At 34.3% G+C, this 19,066-nt stretch overlaps 1 protein-coding gene across 12 annotated transcripts in view; it reads left to right on the plus strand.

The window, feature by feature from the left end:
• Positions 1 to 19,066, plus strand: part of KCNIP4 (potassium voltage-gated channel interacting protein 4) — a 437,397-nt gene that overhangs the window by 322,804 nt on the left and 95,527 nt on the right. Inside the window, exon 1 of one of the 12 annotated variants that reach the window (XM_083835173.1) lies at positions 5,850 to 6,221. The exons of 9 other annotated variants lie outside the window; for them this stretch is intronic. In XM_083835173.1, the coding sequence (XP_083691299.1) occupies positions 6,110 to 6,221 (112 nt within the window). In that variant the 5' untranslated portion in view covers positions 5,850 to 6,109. Of the gene's footprint in view, positions 1 to 5,849; positions 6,222 to 19,066 lie in introns of those variants that run through there. 2 more of the 12 variants (XM_083835178.1, XM_083835171.1) reach the window with 2 other exon arrangements.

Here is a 19,066-nt window from a genome sequence, read left to right on the forward strand (position 1 = left end):
AAGGAAGTTCAAAGAGGTATTCAGATAATATTGGGAATTTAAGATGAGACATGCCTCAGGCTTGAACTTTTTTATAAATGTTTGCATTCCCATTCAGGGATTCCAATGACTGGAGAAGCAACAATCATTTAATTTTAGAACCAATATATAGCAAGCTTTTTGTGGGGTAAGTTTTCCTTTACCGATTCTCTGTTGGGTATGTTAACCCAGTCTGAGCCTTATGATAACACAGCTGCATTACAGGTAATAAAGCAATTGGGTCCAACTGACCATAAGTAGCTACATTATACTGCAGTTCTACAGTATGGACATACATTTACGCTTACAAACTTGGCAGTGGCAGTTGCTGCTACTGCAACATCAAGTGAACATAAAAAGAAAAGCAGGTCTGTGGGCTGAGGACATAGTCATACAATTTAGAGATAATTTAGTTTACCGAGCAAGCCAGTGGGCTTTGCAGTAAAACAAACCAGAATTTGATTACCTACTATTACTAAATGTGATTTAACCTTGTTTAGGAAAGAGATAGTCTCTCTCTAGTGCTTTGCTAACGCTTTATAAATTAAAATGCTGCAGTTACTCCCATGGCCATTCTGTTTAATTTACAATCCACTTGCATACTAGCTATTTAAGGCATAATTGTATAACATGTTATGTCAATTAATTTTATAGAAAAAATGAAAGCACCTGTAGCTGTTATGTCATGGGAGGGAGCTGGTAATGGTTGTCTTATGGGATTCTTTTTGGCTCTTGTTTTCAGATCAGTAATGGCAGCAGTCCTTTGATTTAGATCAAAGTAAGAACAAAAGCTTCTAGGAGCAAGTGAGAGTTGGAACGTGAAAACAAAGAAAGGAAAAAAAAAAAAAGTAGTAAAATCCCATTCCGTAGCCTAGAACCAGACTACTAAAATGAGGAAATCAACTTTAGATGTCTACAGCCACAATATTGTTTCAGTGTAATTTACTTCTAAGGATGAGACCAAACATTCAAAAGCTTGGATGTCATATTTTCTCCCTTGATTACAAACCAATGAAATCTTATCTTGCCTGTACAGGTGTTGATTATTTTTTTTTCCCTCAGCCTATATCCACTTACAGTCATTAAAGATCTAGGACACTTAGTATAAATATTAAAGATGATATATGAAGTCTGACAAATTTCATCTTGGGTAATTACACTCTGCATAGCTCTTCTACCTAGAGAAAGTTTTTCTGCAATTTTGGTAATGTAAGTATTCTGCTGGTGCGATATTGTGCTCTTCAGTAGCTGCAGCACTGGTGTGATGAACAAAGTGATTTCATATATTAGTCTCATTTTTCTAAGCATTTTATGAAAATTAGACAGTATTGTGTGTTTATCTGTAGCAGCCTATGCAGGAGGTTTTACATTCAAGAAAAGTGAATTATTTTACCCAATAAAAATTATTTCAATCGTTCTGAAATGGATCTGTGTAAATTAATTACTCTTGGTGGTTCCCCAAATGCTTTCTACTTGCCACAGCTTTCTTCTTTAGATCTGAGATATAAACTTTTCTGTGTAGAAAACTGAAGATCTGTGAGCAGATTTCTTACTGGCTAGATAGTAGGAGAATTAAATTCATAGTCAGCCAGATAGCTTGCCTAATAAGCTCAGATCTGGCATCAACAAGAAATTGAAGATTACAAGTTCAGCTGACCTGCACGTAGGTGCCCTTTCTGTGTTTATTTGACAGTTTCTTTCTCTTCTGGCTGACTGACATTTCCCTCTGGAAATAAGAGTACAGAAAGAAGGACAGCTAATTAATACCTCCAAATTTTGTTTCTATTTCTAGCTCAGCAGCAGTTTCCCTTTTCAGCCACTTTTAGGGAAAATCTCAAATAGTTTCTGATGAACTATTATTGCTAGCCAATTAAAGCTTTTTTTTTTTTTTTTTTCCCTGTACATTAGTTATAGCACTGGGCAGATGTAATCATTTAGGAAAACAGTGTAATTCAAGTCAATTAGCAAATAACGATATATCCTCACCTTGCAAAGTGTGTTCCATTTTGGTCAGATCCATTCTACATTAGACAATAGCAGATAAAGAATGTCTGCATAGAAGAGAAATGGAAATCAAAGTATAAAAAGAGCCTTTATCTTTGAGAAAAGGCTGAGAAGACTGATGTTTCCAAGAAGATGTTAAAACCAAAATATAGTGGAAAGATAAATTACTTCAACGTATTTGGGATCAGATAGGCATTCTTATTTCTCTACTGTCATGTACAAAACTCAGAAGAAATTGAAAAGAGGAAGAGTTTATAAATGACAGTGAAAACTTATTGTAAGAACTAAAACAAAAGCTGTCATTAATAAATCTGAAATTTAAAACCATTAAAAGAAAAACATATACTTCCCATTTTTACTGTGCTAATTAGACTGACAGATTGTAGTTAAAAGATAAGATTTTACTGGAATTAAACTATGTTACCAATGTAAGAGAAATATGATAATGCCAAATAATTTTGAAGACCTTTGAAATCATATAAAATTATAGAGAAATTTTATACCTTAATACATAAATCTCAGAATTATTATTTATCTATTTTTAGAATTTCAGAACAGTTTGTTCCTTGTTTGTTCTATTCATAGCATCCTGCATGTTATCCTGAAGCATTATGATGTGTTAAATTGGGTGAATTATTGTTTGTTTTGAAATGGCAGATCTTATCCTCTTTTAGTCAACTTTAAAATTATTATAATTCAGTTCTAAGCTTTATAAATAATATCTTGGAGCATTTGTTCTGCTTCCAAGAAGCAGGGGAAAATTGCAGGTACTCTATGAGTACACAGCAATCAGATCTAAAATTTACTTGTATATAATATACTATGTTATTTCAGGCATCTATTTTATGTTCACTGCGTTCCATATGTGAATCATTCTATTTAAAATGATCAGCGTAGCCAATAATTAATTGGGATTGTTTGTGGAAAAATTATGTAAGGACTCCAAAATGTGTTTCTTCTACTAGATCCTGCTAATTTTGGCATATCTGCACTCAGATATGTTCAGAACTCCCTGAGGATTTGTGCTTCCAGAGAGAAGATACCTTCTACAGTGCTTCAGCACAGGTTTCTCTTCTATGCTTTCTTAGAAGAGAAAAACTTATGCTTGCACAGATAATCATCAAGGGTTCAGAAGGGGAGGCAGTAAGTCCATGGACATGATCTTCTTCAACATATCCTTTGAAGAACACCATGCTTTGACATACCTGCTGCAGCCTCACACTGCAAGATATACACCCCTTATTTTGTGGGGTGGCAGATCAGCCTAACATTGTAGATTTGTGTGTTTTGTTGTTAATTTGGGAATGCTCTGTATTGGAGTTTAGCTACTGACATACTAATGCTTTCCCATAATTAGTGGTTCGGTAAACCCACAGGGCAGTAGTGCCTGAATTTCAGGCAAAAGTTAAAGGTTCTGCTTCAAATATTTGTGGAGAAGAATATGCAGCCAGCAGAAGATGCAGTGTTTAGATGTGATAGCTTTCTAACAATATTGACATATACATATATATATATATGTATATTTATATATTTCTTACAACTTATTGAAGAATAACAAGAACGTTTATGCAAATTTATATATATTGCTAAGAGAGTACCACGATGCATTGCAATGCCCAAAACGAAAGAGGAAATCGAGACAAGACAATAAATCAGTGCAATGCTTGCGTATTATAAGCCATCCACTGCTGTTTCATTGCTTCATGTAAAGGATGGTGTTTTCTTTTGTAACTTGGATATGGCAATGATGAAAAATTCCTTTCCTTTGAACAGCTTTTAAAATTTGCTTGTAGTGTCAATATAGGCATTGACACTACATTTCCTTTAATACACTATGCAACAGAAATAAGGGCCTGTCACAGAAATATTTATTTTTAAATAATACTCAAAATATGAAGTGAGAGAGAAATTACACTTCACTATGAATTTAGGAAGTAATCAGAATACAATGAGGTGTCTTATATGAATTTTATGATATCCTTGTTCAAGATTGATTTAATTTTCAAATGCCTAGAGGTATGGATTTTTTTTTTTGATTGAATGACTTCCAGAAGAACTGAACTCTGTAAATTGCACTGTTGTTTGAATCTGTTGCATAGTGTATTAAAGGAAATATTTCATTCATCACTTCTTGTTCCTTTCTATGTAATTTATTAGCCTTACTGCTTTACATGGAGTTTTTACGTGGTTCTTCTGACTTAGAGAACTATCATGGGAAAACAATGATTTTTTTTAAAAAAGGAGCAGAACTTTACAGGAAAATATATTGAATAACTATTTTACAATATAAGAAATGTACAGGTTGAGGATAGTGAATTTTGTTTTATTTATTTTTATTGTGCTTTCCTCCTACATCATTAGCTCTACAGCTTAATAGGGAAAGGAATTGACATTCAGCTTGAGAGCACATACAAATATTATAGAACTCATGATATTTTAGTATTAAATATCCAGAAGATTGAAATTAGAGAATATTGTTGCTTATATACTACATAGATATAACCTAAAACTAACTGGAGCCCATGTGATTTCCCAATGAGTAAAAATATACATCTCCTGGAGCCCTGTCTATAGGGAATATTCTGTGATTTGTTATTGTAATTAAATATAGATAGCCTTCAAAGAAAAACAAACAAAACCAAGATGGTAGTCCCTATGAAGTTATGTTTTTCTTTCTCTTCATGGCAGTCTGTAAACAACAGATTGTTAATGTTACAATTTGTTATTATCCATATTTAAAATAGTAATAGCTTCCTGATCAAAAGTAAATGTTTCTAAACTTTTCAAAAAGTTAGTAAAAACTGTTTCTAATGGAAAGAGTTAAGTGACCTAAGGTTAATGGTCACTACCAGTCCTCATTTAAGAGACTGTTTTTAGTGTTAGATTATATGTGTTTCTTGATTATATATATATATATATTTTATTTTTTTTTCTGAGAGTTGCTTTTACATTACTGCCTTGTATACACGTGGACAGGATTTAGTTAAATTATTAGGATGGGCACAAGATTAGTGTTTAGGGTTAACCTTACACTTTGTATGCATGTGCAGATCCTATTTTTCACACTGTGTACCCTCTTGGAAATCACATTAATAAACACAGGGCAATTAATTTTATACAGACTGTCCCCTAAATCATCTGGGATCATCAGCTTCTTTTGTTTTTCCCCTGATGCACAGCCTAGGCAAGATCTTCCCAGTAGCTGTTGAAAATGCCTAATTGCCATTTATAAGATCAGGATTTGGGGCTTGACACTTCTAGGTTAATGTTCTGAGACAGAAAAGCACTGTTTTGTTTCTCAATCAATAAATAATACATTCTCCCTGGCTGCAGAATAGATGTTTGGACACTGCATGTCTCCTTGACAGCACTATATTTTGCTAGCTGGAGGTGCCAGTCGTGCTGATGTGCATTTCTTTAATTTTCAGTCTCATTTAGACTAAAGATTTTAATTAGATACTGGTGATGCTTAAGAAGAGGAAGGAACAGTGCTTCCCTACATTATTTCTTGTAATGCAGAGGGCAGGGGTTTTCTGATGTGCAGTATTCAGCATGTGTGGAAACAGATGTCTGTCTTTAGCAAACTGTCATGTGTCACACTTAACAAAAATTGTACTAAAATAAGCTGGGGAAGGACTGTGAAGCTCAGGGAGAATCGCAAAGCCTGGGTCTGGAAGCACCGGAGTGCAGAGTGCTGACAGCAGTGTGCTCCCTCGTGCAAGTTTGCAGGGAGCATTTCTTCTTGGCACCGACACAGCAAAGTCTTCACTCCTGACACAGATGTTCCTCCAGCAGCTCTGAAGTAAGGCTGCTTGCCGGATACCATGCCATGCCCGGGGGGTAGTGGTCCACCTCAGCCTTACAAGTTGACTCACTACTGATTATCCAGTGCTTAGAGAAGCATGAGATGCGGGGCTTTATCTAATTATTCTGTCTCAGCTAGGGTGGCTGGTGAATTGCCACAGCCCAGTGCAACGTCGATTTGCACCACTGCAACTTTCTTCAAAGCAAACTATTGGTAAAATCCTCTCGTTTCCCTCTGATCACGAGCTGGTGTGACGACTGGAATGATTTGCCTGTTGGAAGAATGTTGACTCTAGAGTGGGAGTCGGAGGGACTGCAAACAGTGGGTATTGTTGTGATTATATTTGCATCTCTGAAGCTGCTTCATTTGCTGGGACTGATTGATTTTTCTGAAGGTAAAGTGGTCACTTGCAGTTTGTGCTGTTTGTAGGTGTGGTATCTGATCTGCTAAAATAGACTTAGAAAGCATCAGGTATAAAAGCTGGGAAATGAAAATGCTTGGGAAGTGAAAATAGCATTCAGACTAAAAATCTCGGTTTGTTCCTGCCGGTTACTTTGTTATTGTAAAACAAAAGTATATGCTAGCATCAGGTTGGAATTTTACAAGAAATTAGCAAGGATGAAAACAGTGTACATAACATTTATCTGTCAGTTGCCTTTGAAAGCTGTTCAGTGATAGAAACTTGGTACATTTAGTGGATCTTATCTCAGTTCACATTTATAACACTTTGCTTTTCTGATTTATGATGCAGTTAGAGTTTTGTTCTGTCTCGGTATCTGTCTTTTACAAATCAGTTTCATAGATAAATGCAAAACATTATTACTATAGGATAAGTAATATAGGTGCAAGTTTAGGAACAAATCTGCTTTACACCTTTCAGAAAAATTCATAGATGCCAACATTAAATATGGGTATTTTAAATATATAACAACTGTATGTTTTAAAACTCATTTGCTTGCTCAGATTCCTGTCTGCTCTCTACTATATGGGTCGTATCATTTAGTCTATGCTCAAAGAAGACATCACATTAATTTTAATAGGATTTTTATCTCTATACAAAGTGTTTGTTTCATATATACTTTATAGAAATATGCTATTTCACTTCAGTTATTAATGAGATCTTTGACTGTCAACTTTTCAACTAAATTTCTTAGTGTGGACTGGTGTAGTAAACAGAAGCTATTCACTCACAAAAACCTTTTCTCAAAAACTACTTTTTTTTTTTTTTCTGTGTGTTTGTACATGTGAGACCAAACCTCTTTTACTGTGTAACTGTTTCAGTGAGAAACACATAGCCAAGAAGAACACTCCAGTTTTCTGAAACATTAACTTTTCATCATAGAATAGGATCTTTGATGGATGTAGATTCACATCATCACCTCATAAAATCATTCAGTGTGCTGATAAAATGTGAAATCTTTAACATAGCACTTCTGTAGTTACTGAACTATTGAAATAAATCATCCTTAAAGCCATATGTGAAGAAAATATATACCATTTCCTATTTTTCTGTATAATACATTTGTTATGGAATTGTAAAATTGCTATTTAAATTCTAAACAAATATGTAATTTTTTCTCATAACAACCCTTTCTTTTTGTTTCTTTATGCTCCGGGTGTGTAGAATTTTTAGCATTTAAAAATTCCTCTTGCTAGATATGTGCTAACTTTATTTTTATTACACATAGTAACATCATTTATAGAAAAATAATTATATGTATATACACTTTTTTTAGCAGATGTGCACAGTTACATCTCTTTCTTAACTTTTCACAGAATGATGGGAAAGCGCTTCATGTAATTTCAACTATATCAGCTTTCCAAAAAAAAAAAAAGGTAAAAATTGTACCAATTTTAATATAAATAGTAAATTCAAGGCAGTATAACATCAGAAATCTAACTTTTTGTGTTAATATACTTATTAGTGCCATCCATGATAATACTATAATTTCACTCAAAAGTACCCAGTGACATAAAACCAGTATCTAAATGTAAAAAGCCTAAATATTATAAAGTAGAGTGTATATATATAACATCTCCAGTGTGAATGGCTCCAATGACTTTGGGGATTTCTAGTTCCCTTAAGGCTAATGTAGCCTATTTAACTCATCCATATTGTTGCACTGCCATTACCATTAAACAAGAATTCTGCCCCAAATGATTAAGGAATATTTATAAGGTATTCAGAACTTATGGGTGTTTGTCCTCACACTGAATGCAAGGCCAGGTTTGTTGATATGCAAGGAGGACCATGACATTCAGGTCAATGTTGATCCTGAAACCAAAATGGTCAATAAGCCCACCCCATCTACCCCACAGAGGCAGGGTGTGAAGCACATGCTGAAATATTTTTTTTCTGTAGTTAGGCTTTCTGAAGCATTAACATGTTTGTCTTAATATCCCCAATATATTAACTTATTTTGAAAATGTCACTGATGGATAGGGCATGCTTGTCCCAGTGTTTGCCAATAAAGGGCACAGAAGACAGCTAAATAACAAATCCTTAGTTGCTATCACGTTAAAACTCCACTGATTTTTGTTGAAGATGTTGTGATGCACTGCATCAGTTTCTACCAGCAGAGTGAGTTGTCTAAGCCCAAACCAAGAGTAAACAGCAGAACTAGGACCAGAAGTGATCCACAAAAGCATTATGGTTTAAGTAATTGGAGTATTTCCATACTAACCGTTCACTTTTCCTGTCTGTCCACACCAGTGTAGAGGTATCTTTAGCTTCACTGCTTGCTAATCTGTTTGCAGTGTGAAAATGCAGCAGCTTGTATATTGTTTATTTTTATTACCATTTACAGCGTGATACAAACTACCCTATATCTTGTATGCAAGCACTTTATAAATTATTTTTTTAAAAGAACAAAGATAAAAAAAAAATATTGCACTCACCGGAAACAAATAAACAAATAAACAAACAAGACAACCTCTTCTTTGACACTACGGAGGTATTTTACCCAATATGCTTTTTCCCCATAGATGTCTCCCACAAAAGTGTACTTTCAGCTGTAGCTCACTGTGCTGTCTATGGTGGACAACCACCCTCCCTTGCTTTACACGGTGAAGGGGTTATGGTGAAGCAGAACTTGACTGTCCACACTTCTCCATGGGAAAGTTAGAAGAATCCAGGCAATTTGTTTCTTTTTTGTTTTGTTTTATTTTGTTTTGTTTTGTTTTTGTTTTCAATGTTGAGTACTTGACAGCACAGGGAACCTGACTTGATCCTGTATCCTAGTCTAGGAACTATGCTGTGCTACTTCATAGTTCCTCCACTTTCCAGACAGCAGGAAAGGAAGACCAGAAGGGGACAAAAACTGGCTTTACCGGAGCTAGCAAAGACAGAATTGAATCAATACCACTTTTAATGTGAGAGAGTGAAAATCTCCTTTTCCTCTCCTTCCATTATTTTGTAAGTGGTTTGACACTGATCAATATTTTTCCTCCTGCTTACTTGCCAGAAACTTTTGCTGCTGGGCAGCTTCCCTCAAACCTTTTGTTTTGTTACACAGCTGGAAGGGGAGTGGAGGAGGGAGTTCAGAACTGGAGCAAAGGATCAGAGCGCCAGCCATGAAGGGAATTCATCCGCTAGAAACAGGGAGGGGAGAGACTGGCAAAATGAAGGATTCACTTTACTTTTGTGTGCACAGAATATCTGTCATGTGGTAGCTGTATGGGATACTATATAAATATGCGTAAACAACATTACATTTCAGGGGACTGCATAAACCAAAGTCTTCAGTAGGACAAACTTAGTACTTCCTCCTTCATCATGCATGGATTATGTTGTATAACACCTTAAGTAGAAATGTTTTTCTTTTGTGAGTATAATCAACCAGTGATGCAATCTGTTCCACACCCTGCTATTCTCACTCATTAAACTCTGTTTTCTGAGCTTGCTATTATTTTTCAAATGCTTTTTAAGATCTATATTTCATATTTGATGTATGAATAGCCAATTAACTCAAAATCTTTTGAGTAGTAGGACCCACTAGTCATGCCCTATAGGTCTTTCAACTGAATGGACCATCAAGACTACTTGATCATTTTTTCTTACTGTGATGCAAAATAAACAGTAGTTTACTTACAGTTATCAATAAACATATGTCTGTAAAGTCAGCTTTGAGAGTGAACACAGTATTGCTGTTGTGGTAGGAATTTGGAAATTAGGAGAGGGGGGGTTGTATTCTTTAAATAAGAGTATTTGTCTGTCTTTGGACAGTAAAGTAACAACTTTTCTTTCAAATCATCCAAAAGTTGGATGGACGGAAGTCCAGAAGTCATATTAGTGCATTTGAATTGATTTGTTCTGTCACACTAACATGCTGAAATGTGTCCTTTTTTTTTTTTTTTTTCTTTTTTTTTTTTTTTTTCTAGCTATTCTGGACTCAAACACCTAAAAGCACATAGAGGATAAGCTTAGGTCTGTCTGCAACCATCTGTGTTAACATGTTGTAAGTTACCCTTACAGCTTAGCAAAACCAGTAAGGTTTAAAATATTGCCTCAAGTGCAGTATGACTCTCCCCCTTAGTAAATGAATGATACGGGGAAAGATATACTGCTGACAAATTCTCCGTTGCTTTGTACTCTTCTAAGAAAAAAGGCCCCAAAAAGCATGGGAGTTTTGAGGACAGATGCTTTGTTTAGATGTGACTGATAAGAATTATCCAAATTTTAATGTCCTTATACCTATGAACTGGTGGCTGTGCTAAAAGTTTGACTTCTATCAGACTCTCCTATCATGCTCCCTTCCATAAAACATCTCTCTCAGATAAATGGAATGCAATATAGCATTACTCCACAATAAACAGAAAGGCATGGAATATACTACACAGAAATACATCCTCTAGCCTTTCCTCAGCAGCTCTGTGTAACACCTGATTAGGATCTGTTATCAGTTAGCTGTTCAGTTTACACATGATGAAATGTCCATTTCTTGCATGTACTTTTTTCTTCTCCAGAGACACTTGTGGGACTGAGGGAATTATTTCATTCTGAGTAAGTCAGTATGATCTGCCTCAGAAAATTCTGGATGCTGCTATCCAAAAAAATGGATGCTGCTATGCTATTGTCAATTCATTGCATCAAGGCACGTAATAGTGTTAAGTTTCCTGTGATCATCAGTGATCAGTGATGCTGTCACACCAGAAACAAGAACTAATAATTCCTTCAGCATCAAATATATTAGCACTTGTGCACTCATACTTTTTATTTATTTATATTTTTTTTTATTGCATTTGGGACACGCCATCTTAAATAAGACCATGATCTTCTTATGTAACAAGAGAACAATCTTAATGTAATTGTATCAAAACTGAGGATTTTGTTTTGTTTTGCCTTTACTTTAGTGGCTTTCCTACCTAGACCCAATGATAAGATTCACAAGTTATATACAAATGTAAAGTAATGTACTCAATAAATGAAGACTTTGACTTGTCAAAAACAAGGAAATCATGCATCAGCCTAAATGTTTGCTTTTAACAAACTATGAATTAAATGGGACAAAGTGCATAAAAGTTTTGAGAAGGGCCTTATTTTCTTATGGACATCTTTTCGTCAACAACTTCCCATGGACTTCCCATGGTAGGGTTTGTGTGAGGATAGGAATGACAGTATCAGCTTCTCCAGGGAATTTAACACCCAGACAGTCTGAATCAGTGAGGTCATTCTACATCCATAGCACTCTGAATTCAAAGTTTGGGTACTGGCTGTATGAAAAGTGGAAAGACATATTTAAGGAACGCCTGAAATAAGAAATACCTGGTATAAACCAGGAAGATTTCAATAGGGATAACTTAGGTAGCCTTCACATGAGAGTTTCCAGAAGGATCAGATATGAATTTTCTGGACTGTTCAGATAAAACATTTCTTTTGCATTCGCACACTGGGCTAGAACTACTCTCTGGTTCAGGATCACACTTTTGCATCCTATCTTGGGAAAAGTACCTTTTGGCCACACTGCTGTGGGAGAGCCTTTCCCCTCGATTGAGGGATGCTCCTTTTGAATGTTTAGTTCCTAGTCTTGATTATTCTTCAGGAAAAGTTTCTTAGCGATAGTCATTTTAGTCTGAAGAATTGAGTATTTGCAAGCAATTAGGGCAGTTTGTCCATGTATTCATCTTTGCAAAGATATGGTTACTTTTGAGCCTCTTCTGAACTTCTTTCAAGAATGCTGGCTGAGTATTCATCTTAAGTAGATCATACAAAGACATCTGTTTGTTTGTTTGTTTTTGTTTCTTTCTTTCTTTCTTTCATCACCTTCTCTGCCGTACTAGATCAGACACCCGTTTTCTCAGGATCATTTTACTGTCATTGTTCATGTAGATTCTGAATACCTGTATTGAGTATAATACCTATATTGAGAAGTGACTGGAGTGAAATGTATTTGAATGAGTACCCAGAGGAAAAAAAAAAAAAAAAAAAAGGACTGGGTTTTATTAGGTTGTACTGTAGGCATGAACTGTAACCTACCTTTAATCTCACTGTTACAGGTTGCTAAAATAGATTCTTTATCAACAAATTATATCAAAAATGAAGAAAAGACCACACCGAAAACATCCAGTATTCAAACATAACAGCCCCAAGAACCACCGCTGGCTGAAATAACATGGAATTTGAAAGGGAAGGATGTAGTTTCTTTCAGAATATAGAGAAAAACATACAAAATAGAGGCAAGTAACATGTATTTGATACATGTAGCAAAGTCTGCATCTAACAGCACGAATACCAGAATCTTCCTAAAGAATGACCTGCATAGACATTTGCCCTCTGTATGCTGCCATTGCTTCAGGTTCAACCTGCTTTTAAAACGTAGCTCCACATAAACTAATTCATTTTAAGATGACAGAGATTTGCTATGACAAAGTATGCTTCTGAAACATAACTGCACTCAGTCAGCTGAGTTAAGGTGAGGAGAGAAAAGCATTGCTAATCGTGAATGTATTTCAGGGATGAGAGTCTGGAAGGCTTTACTGGTAGAAAATGATACTTGCAAGCATAACTAAAGCATTACCCAAAGTGGCATTATAGAACAAGATTAAAAATATGCAGTAATGGAATGAGTGAATGAAAATAAATAAATAAGCACAAAAATCCTTAATCGTGCACTGATTAGTCACCTTTAGTCTCAGTCTCTTGTAATCTTAAATTATCTGTTCCCATGTTTGATGTAGTTTTCAATGAGAATTTTTTTTTACCTTTGATATCAATGAGAACATGGGAGATACTAGATTTTTTAGGGACTTATGTCTCTGGATTATGTGTAGACCTATATGAAACATCAAAATTTACAGAGCAGTTGAATCTGTTCCATGTAATGAGAAAATGATAATATAATTTAAAGCACTTATACTATAATTTTATCGTCCATTATGCATTTTAGCTCATAATAAAAATTCTCATGAAATTATCTTTGAGAAAAATTGTAAAAGCAGCCATAAAGCTGAACTTGCAGTGTCATCTGGCCACTTAATGTTGTATAACTGCTTCATGCTACTGTAGAAGCATAAAGAAGCATATATATCAGGCTCTTCAAGTTATAGAAATGTAATATGCCTTTCTAAAGGCTGCAGTCTCTGAACTTTCAGAACTACCATAACAGTCGATTGAGTACATGGTTGTATGCATCTGTGTACATTGGTTGAAGAGAAAGAAATATCTAAAATTAAGACTTTGTGTACCAAATTTTGGCACTAAGTAACTTTTAATGGCTATGGTATCCCAAGAGAACAACAGTATAGTGAAAGGTCTGGCAAGTTCTTAGGTGGTATTGGTAGAAGTTGGTCACTTTTTATTTAAAAAAAAAAAAGTCATTATTGATCAATTTATTATTTGTCTGTAAAATATATTAGTGATGAATAGTCTATAAATATTAAAGTAGCAGGCTGCTGGGTAGATTTAATATTTTATATTTGCTTTTAAATGGATGGATGGGTACCATACTTGCATTTGTCTGATTTTCAAATGTTTATTTAGATGAATTGATCTTGAATATTTCTGATACGTATCTGCCCATATTTTAGGTATATTTTATTTTCAGCCTTCCACTAATCACTTAAGAAAGATCACTTAAGAGTGATGTCATATAAAACAAACAATTGTTCAGACTACAGGGCTTTTGGAAGTTAGGAGGTATATTGATCCCAGTTCACTGAAATGAGTTAAGCCAAGATGAAATGCAGCAGTTCAGTGCCTTTCATGATGCTCCCAAAGGTAGTTTGTTCCTTGCAGATAAAACTGCTGGGTTTGGAGTGGGAAAGTGGATTTAGAGGAGAGAAGGGATGGTTGAGAATTACAAGAAAAGTAAGGTCTAGTTTGCTCAGTGATCTATCACCAAGCAAATAAGTAGCAAGGCAAGGAGGGACTCAAAATAGAAAAAAAATGGGGGAAAAAAAAAAAAAAGGAAAGTAAATAATAATATTACATTAAAGCATGTACACCTATGTAAGAAGAGGAAATGTAACATTCCAAGCTTAAAAAAAAGAGAATTGTATTCCCCGATGATCTAACGTGGACACCACACTAAGTCGTGACCCTTCAGACATCACAGCATCAGAAGTGCTTGTTCATCCTGGCTATATCATCCTGACTATAATGTTCAACCTATGTACTAGCAGTTTGATTTCTTGATTTTTTTTCTTCTTTTCTTTTTTCTTTTTTTTTCTCTAACTGCAAATTCTTTAATTTCCTTTGTTTGCTGATAAAAGATGGAGTTCTAGATTCTGCACATCATCATGAAATTTGAGCTCAGGTGAACTGGGTAGGTTGGCATTTGTATTGCAAGGTTGTGTTTTTGAAAAAGTAATCTGAATCTCTACCTCAGATGGCAATAGAAGAATAGTCCACTTGATGTGAAATATCATTCTTGCTCCTGATAGTATCTTTCAACAAGTGATAGGGCAGGGGTACTGCTTACACTGAAATAGTTACTGTTGTGTTTTTGACAAAACAGAGTAGGAGTGATTATTATCCTTAGATAACCCACATTCGGATTCTCCCTGTATTGCTTCTATATTTTGAGTTGTTTATAAGGTGCTTCATTATTTTTCTGTCAGATGGGTATCAATCATTAACAACTTTAGTTGCATAATTGTAAGAATCAGCATTAAATATTTAGAAAGCTGGGTTGGCATTTGGGAACCCTCATAATGATTCCCTTCCTTTTCACTAGAAAATAGTGAAAATTATACTAGTTAATTCACTGACTGTAGTGAGGGTAAAGAGATTAGAATTTGTTTCAGAGGCTAGAGTAGTGAGGTCAGCCAAATGAGTATTGAGAGACACACATCAATAGAAGTATTGTTAAACACACTGTCAAAACCAGGAGCTCAAGTTTGAAACTTGATTGTTGTAAGTGATGGTTATGAGTAGGTTCAAACTGTTGAGACTTTTTAAACCAAAAAGGCACTCTGAATCCAATAAGAAATGCATTGGCATTGACCAGTAGCCAAGACTTCATTCTTTATTATGAATTATAATTATTTTCTTGTTGAGAAAGCAGGTAGTCTCATCTCAGATTCTAAAAAAAACGTGGTTCCAATATAAATTACAATAACATTTTTACTGTAACATAGTAAGCATCTTCTGTTTTACTTCTATATACTTTCTTCAGCTATAAATGTTTTGTATTGCCTATTTTTAAGCATTTACAAACCATTATTTCTTCTTTATTACAAGTAATATATATTTGTTCTCGTGATTATATATAGAGTAATACACTAATTTATGAGATATATAGCATATGTAAGTCGTGCTATAGCACATATAGCACGTATGTTATTAAATATATGGCAAATAATTTTCGATAATTTTCATTTTATGGTGTAATAAATGCAAGTAGGCAGATTAGCAGTATCTCACAGACTGAAAAAAAAAATAAAAATTGTCAATTTTTATTTCCTTTGAAGTATCTCAAAATACAGGCCCTATTTCTTCATGTCTTACCCATATGATATTCTTTCAATACAATATATTTGTAAGATACACGCACTTTTAATTTCAGCAAAAGATAATACTCTGATATTAAAATGTGGAGAATTTCTTTGGGATTCTAATATAAATATAAGAAATATAATTCATTTTAATTTAAACTTTTAACATAAATTATAAATAATAACTTGAAGGAGTATTTTTTATAGTTTGACATTTCAGATAGATTCTTTCTTGTCTTATTTCAATAATGACACACTGCAAATACATATTTCTTTGCTATATTTCAGTAATGAATAATATGATTTACATTGCTGAAAACAAGCAAACAAACAAAAACCTGTTTCCAGTTATTTCTTCCTCCTCTGAGAAATTTTTATTCTCATTACTGCAGTCACTAAATGGAAGCTAATCAATTAATTTCCAGTAATTGTTTAGGGATTGGATTCAGTTCCTGATACTCAGATATATCAGAAAACATTAATGCTTTTTTTTTGCTTGCTTGCTTTCTTTTCTCAGATGATCAAATATAATGCATTGAACTATGTAAAATTCCAGCTGATTTCTTCAGAGTTTTTACATGTCCACCACTTTATTCTCTTAGCGGAGTATTATGTGCAATATAGCACATTCCAAATATAGCAATCAACATAAAAGTATAGGCTGCTTTTTGTTATAAGTAGAGAACCTCAAAGTACTACCAATAAATGGATGCTTCACCATCTACCCATATATTACCATGAATTTGTGCTTCTGGCTTTTTTCCAAATGGAGATGAAATTGCTGAAAATAGTGTTATTAAAAGCTTTTATTCAGATCTCTTTACCTGTGCAAGGTTAAGCAAATATCTCATGGATGAACACTTGAATAAAAGCACCTGAAAAGTCATAATTAAGTAAATTCCTTAATATTAAATCTTTTTCTTTTATGAATTTTACTGAATTATGCAATTGTGCATCATTTGTATAACCGGAGTTATAGTCACTATAACTATAGTCACATGCGTTCTATCAGTTACTTTTAAAAAAGAAGAGAGTGTCTGCCCAAAGGCTTTACTGTTCAAGGACCATTTCTGTTTGTGTAGCTTTGGAAGCAGCCAGGCTGTTGAGTCAGGGAGCAGCAATCTCATTTCTAGTTCTCTGCTGCTGAGGAATAAGTAGTGACAGGTCAATATTTATGGCAGCTCACATTTTCTTCACTCTGTATAGCATCCTAATCAGCAGCATCTGATGGGAGGGGGGACTCAATGCCATGCTCACATGAATAGAGAGCAGGGCAGAGCTGGTCCTTGAAGGCATCCTTACCTGAGTATAAGTGGCAAATAACCTAATATTTGCATGCAAAGATAACATACAAAGGCAGGTGAAGATTTTCTGCCTGCTACATGGGTCACAGCCAGTCCAAGAGGCATTGTAATAGAGGCACATTTTGGGTGCAGTGTTGAACTAGAAGTATTGTGATTTCAGATTTCAGACAAAACATTTCTGAAAATTAGGCCATGTTGCTAGGTATTGATCTATGCTACCTAGTTCAGATGCCTACATTTGAAAATGGGGTTTAAGCATTGATGGTTCTTTGCATGATATTTATCCTCAGCAGAAAGTCTTTATTTTTTAATGCTTTTAGACCTTTTAAGCAGTGGTATATATGATTGGTCTCTTCAGTGAAATGAATCCAGGCAGGTCTAAAGCATGCCCTGGTACTTAATTTCTCCAGGTTTTGGTGGATTGATGTAGCGGACTCAGATGGCCAGAAAACTGCCTGGAAACTACATCAAACTGTATAACACCAAGAAAACAGTTTATAGAAAACGTATTTGAATACTCATGTTTGTTTTTATTTCAAAAAACACAAGACTTACCCTGCAGGTAGTGAGAAGTATTTTTTAACACCAAGGAATTCACAATGTATTATTACTGTACTACACAGTTGCGTACTTCTGAACAACAACAACAAAAAAGTACCTAGTAATAGTTTTATTACTTTATTCCTATTATCACTGAAGTCATAAATTAGAGCATTCCTTCTGCTTTAAAATTTATTTCAGAATGCCTAAGAGAGTCTAGTACTAAAAATGAATGAAAAATAAGCATTGTATTTACCTGGTTATTCTAAATAATATCATTCACAGTTTCTATTGCTTTTTTTTTTTTTTTTTTTCAGCTGTGGTCTTGTTGTGAAATATTTCTCTCATTTGCAACCTTAGTTCAAAAAAAATTATTTAGAGGATTACGGTAAGACTTTCTGGATCATTATGAAAAGGAAGAAGGAAGAAAATATGTTAATGAGTTAGAATTAGTTTTTTTATTATTATTTTCCTTTTAAATGTTATGGAGACAAACTCAAAATGCCAACCCTTCACAGAATTAAAACTCAGGAATTCAGAATGTGACTTGGCAAAATATAGTCAGATTTCACCTGATTTAGTGTTTTCTGATTATCTTATTTAATATTTGTTTTTAATATTTGATAAATATTTCACCTGTAACTCTTTCCATTCCCCAAACCTGAATAAATAGCAGAGAGAGAAAAAAAAAAAAAAAAAAAGCATGCGTTTGAAATGTCTAGATTCCTGTCCTAAACATATTCCTTTAATGTACATTTATCCTCTACTATCATCAGTACTTAATTGAGAGCAGTTTAAGACCTCAGAATAAGTCAAGAGTTGAATTTCCGTACTGCATTCAGTTCATATCTTTCTACATAGACCTTAATTGCACTTTTATTTTTCTTGCAGTTGTATATGCATTTGACTCCTCTCTTTTTTTTTTTCCAAGTAATAAACTTCCCATTTCTGAAACATTCTTTTATGATGACAACAGAGAGCAACCTGGGTAATTTATATGTATAGCAGTTTCATGACAATTAAAATGGGTTCCTGCTTTGAGTATGCTTTGGGGAAATCATTTATCTTCCTTGAATTACCATATTTTTAAATTTAATGTCCAGAAAGTACATGAAATGAATCATGTAAATTGATATTTTTAGCAAAGTAAGGGTGACATAGTCTGTGACTAATGAAGAATGGAAATGTACTGCATATTTACTTTCTGTAGTACTATGGTTACGCTCTTGCTATAGATGTTGGGATTTTCTAAGAAAATATTTACGGAGATAACTTTAAATTGCAAATTCCTCTTACTCCCAAAAATATCAGTTTGTGATCATAGTTTCAGCTAGCAATCATCTCCTGTAGTTTGTCTTGTGGAAGATCAACCAACATTAAGTGCTCAAAAACTGTATTCGATTTAATGTCTGTCATTTCTTTATGTATTTGGCACCAATCGTGTATTTCTTATTCAACAGCA

The sequence above is a fragment of the Anser anser genome, assembly GCF_964211835.1.
Source record: "Anser anser genome assembly, chromosome: 4".
NCBI lineage: Eukaryota > Metazoa > Chordata > Aves > Anseriformes > Anatidae > Anser > Anser anser.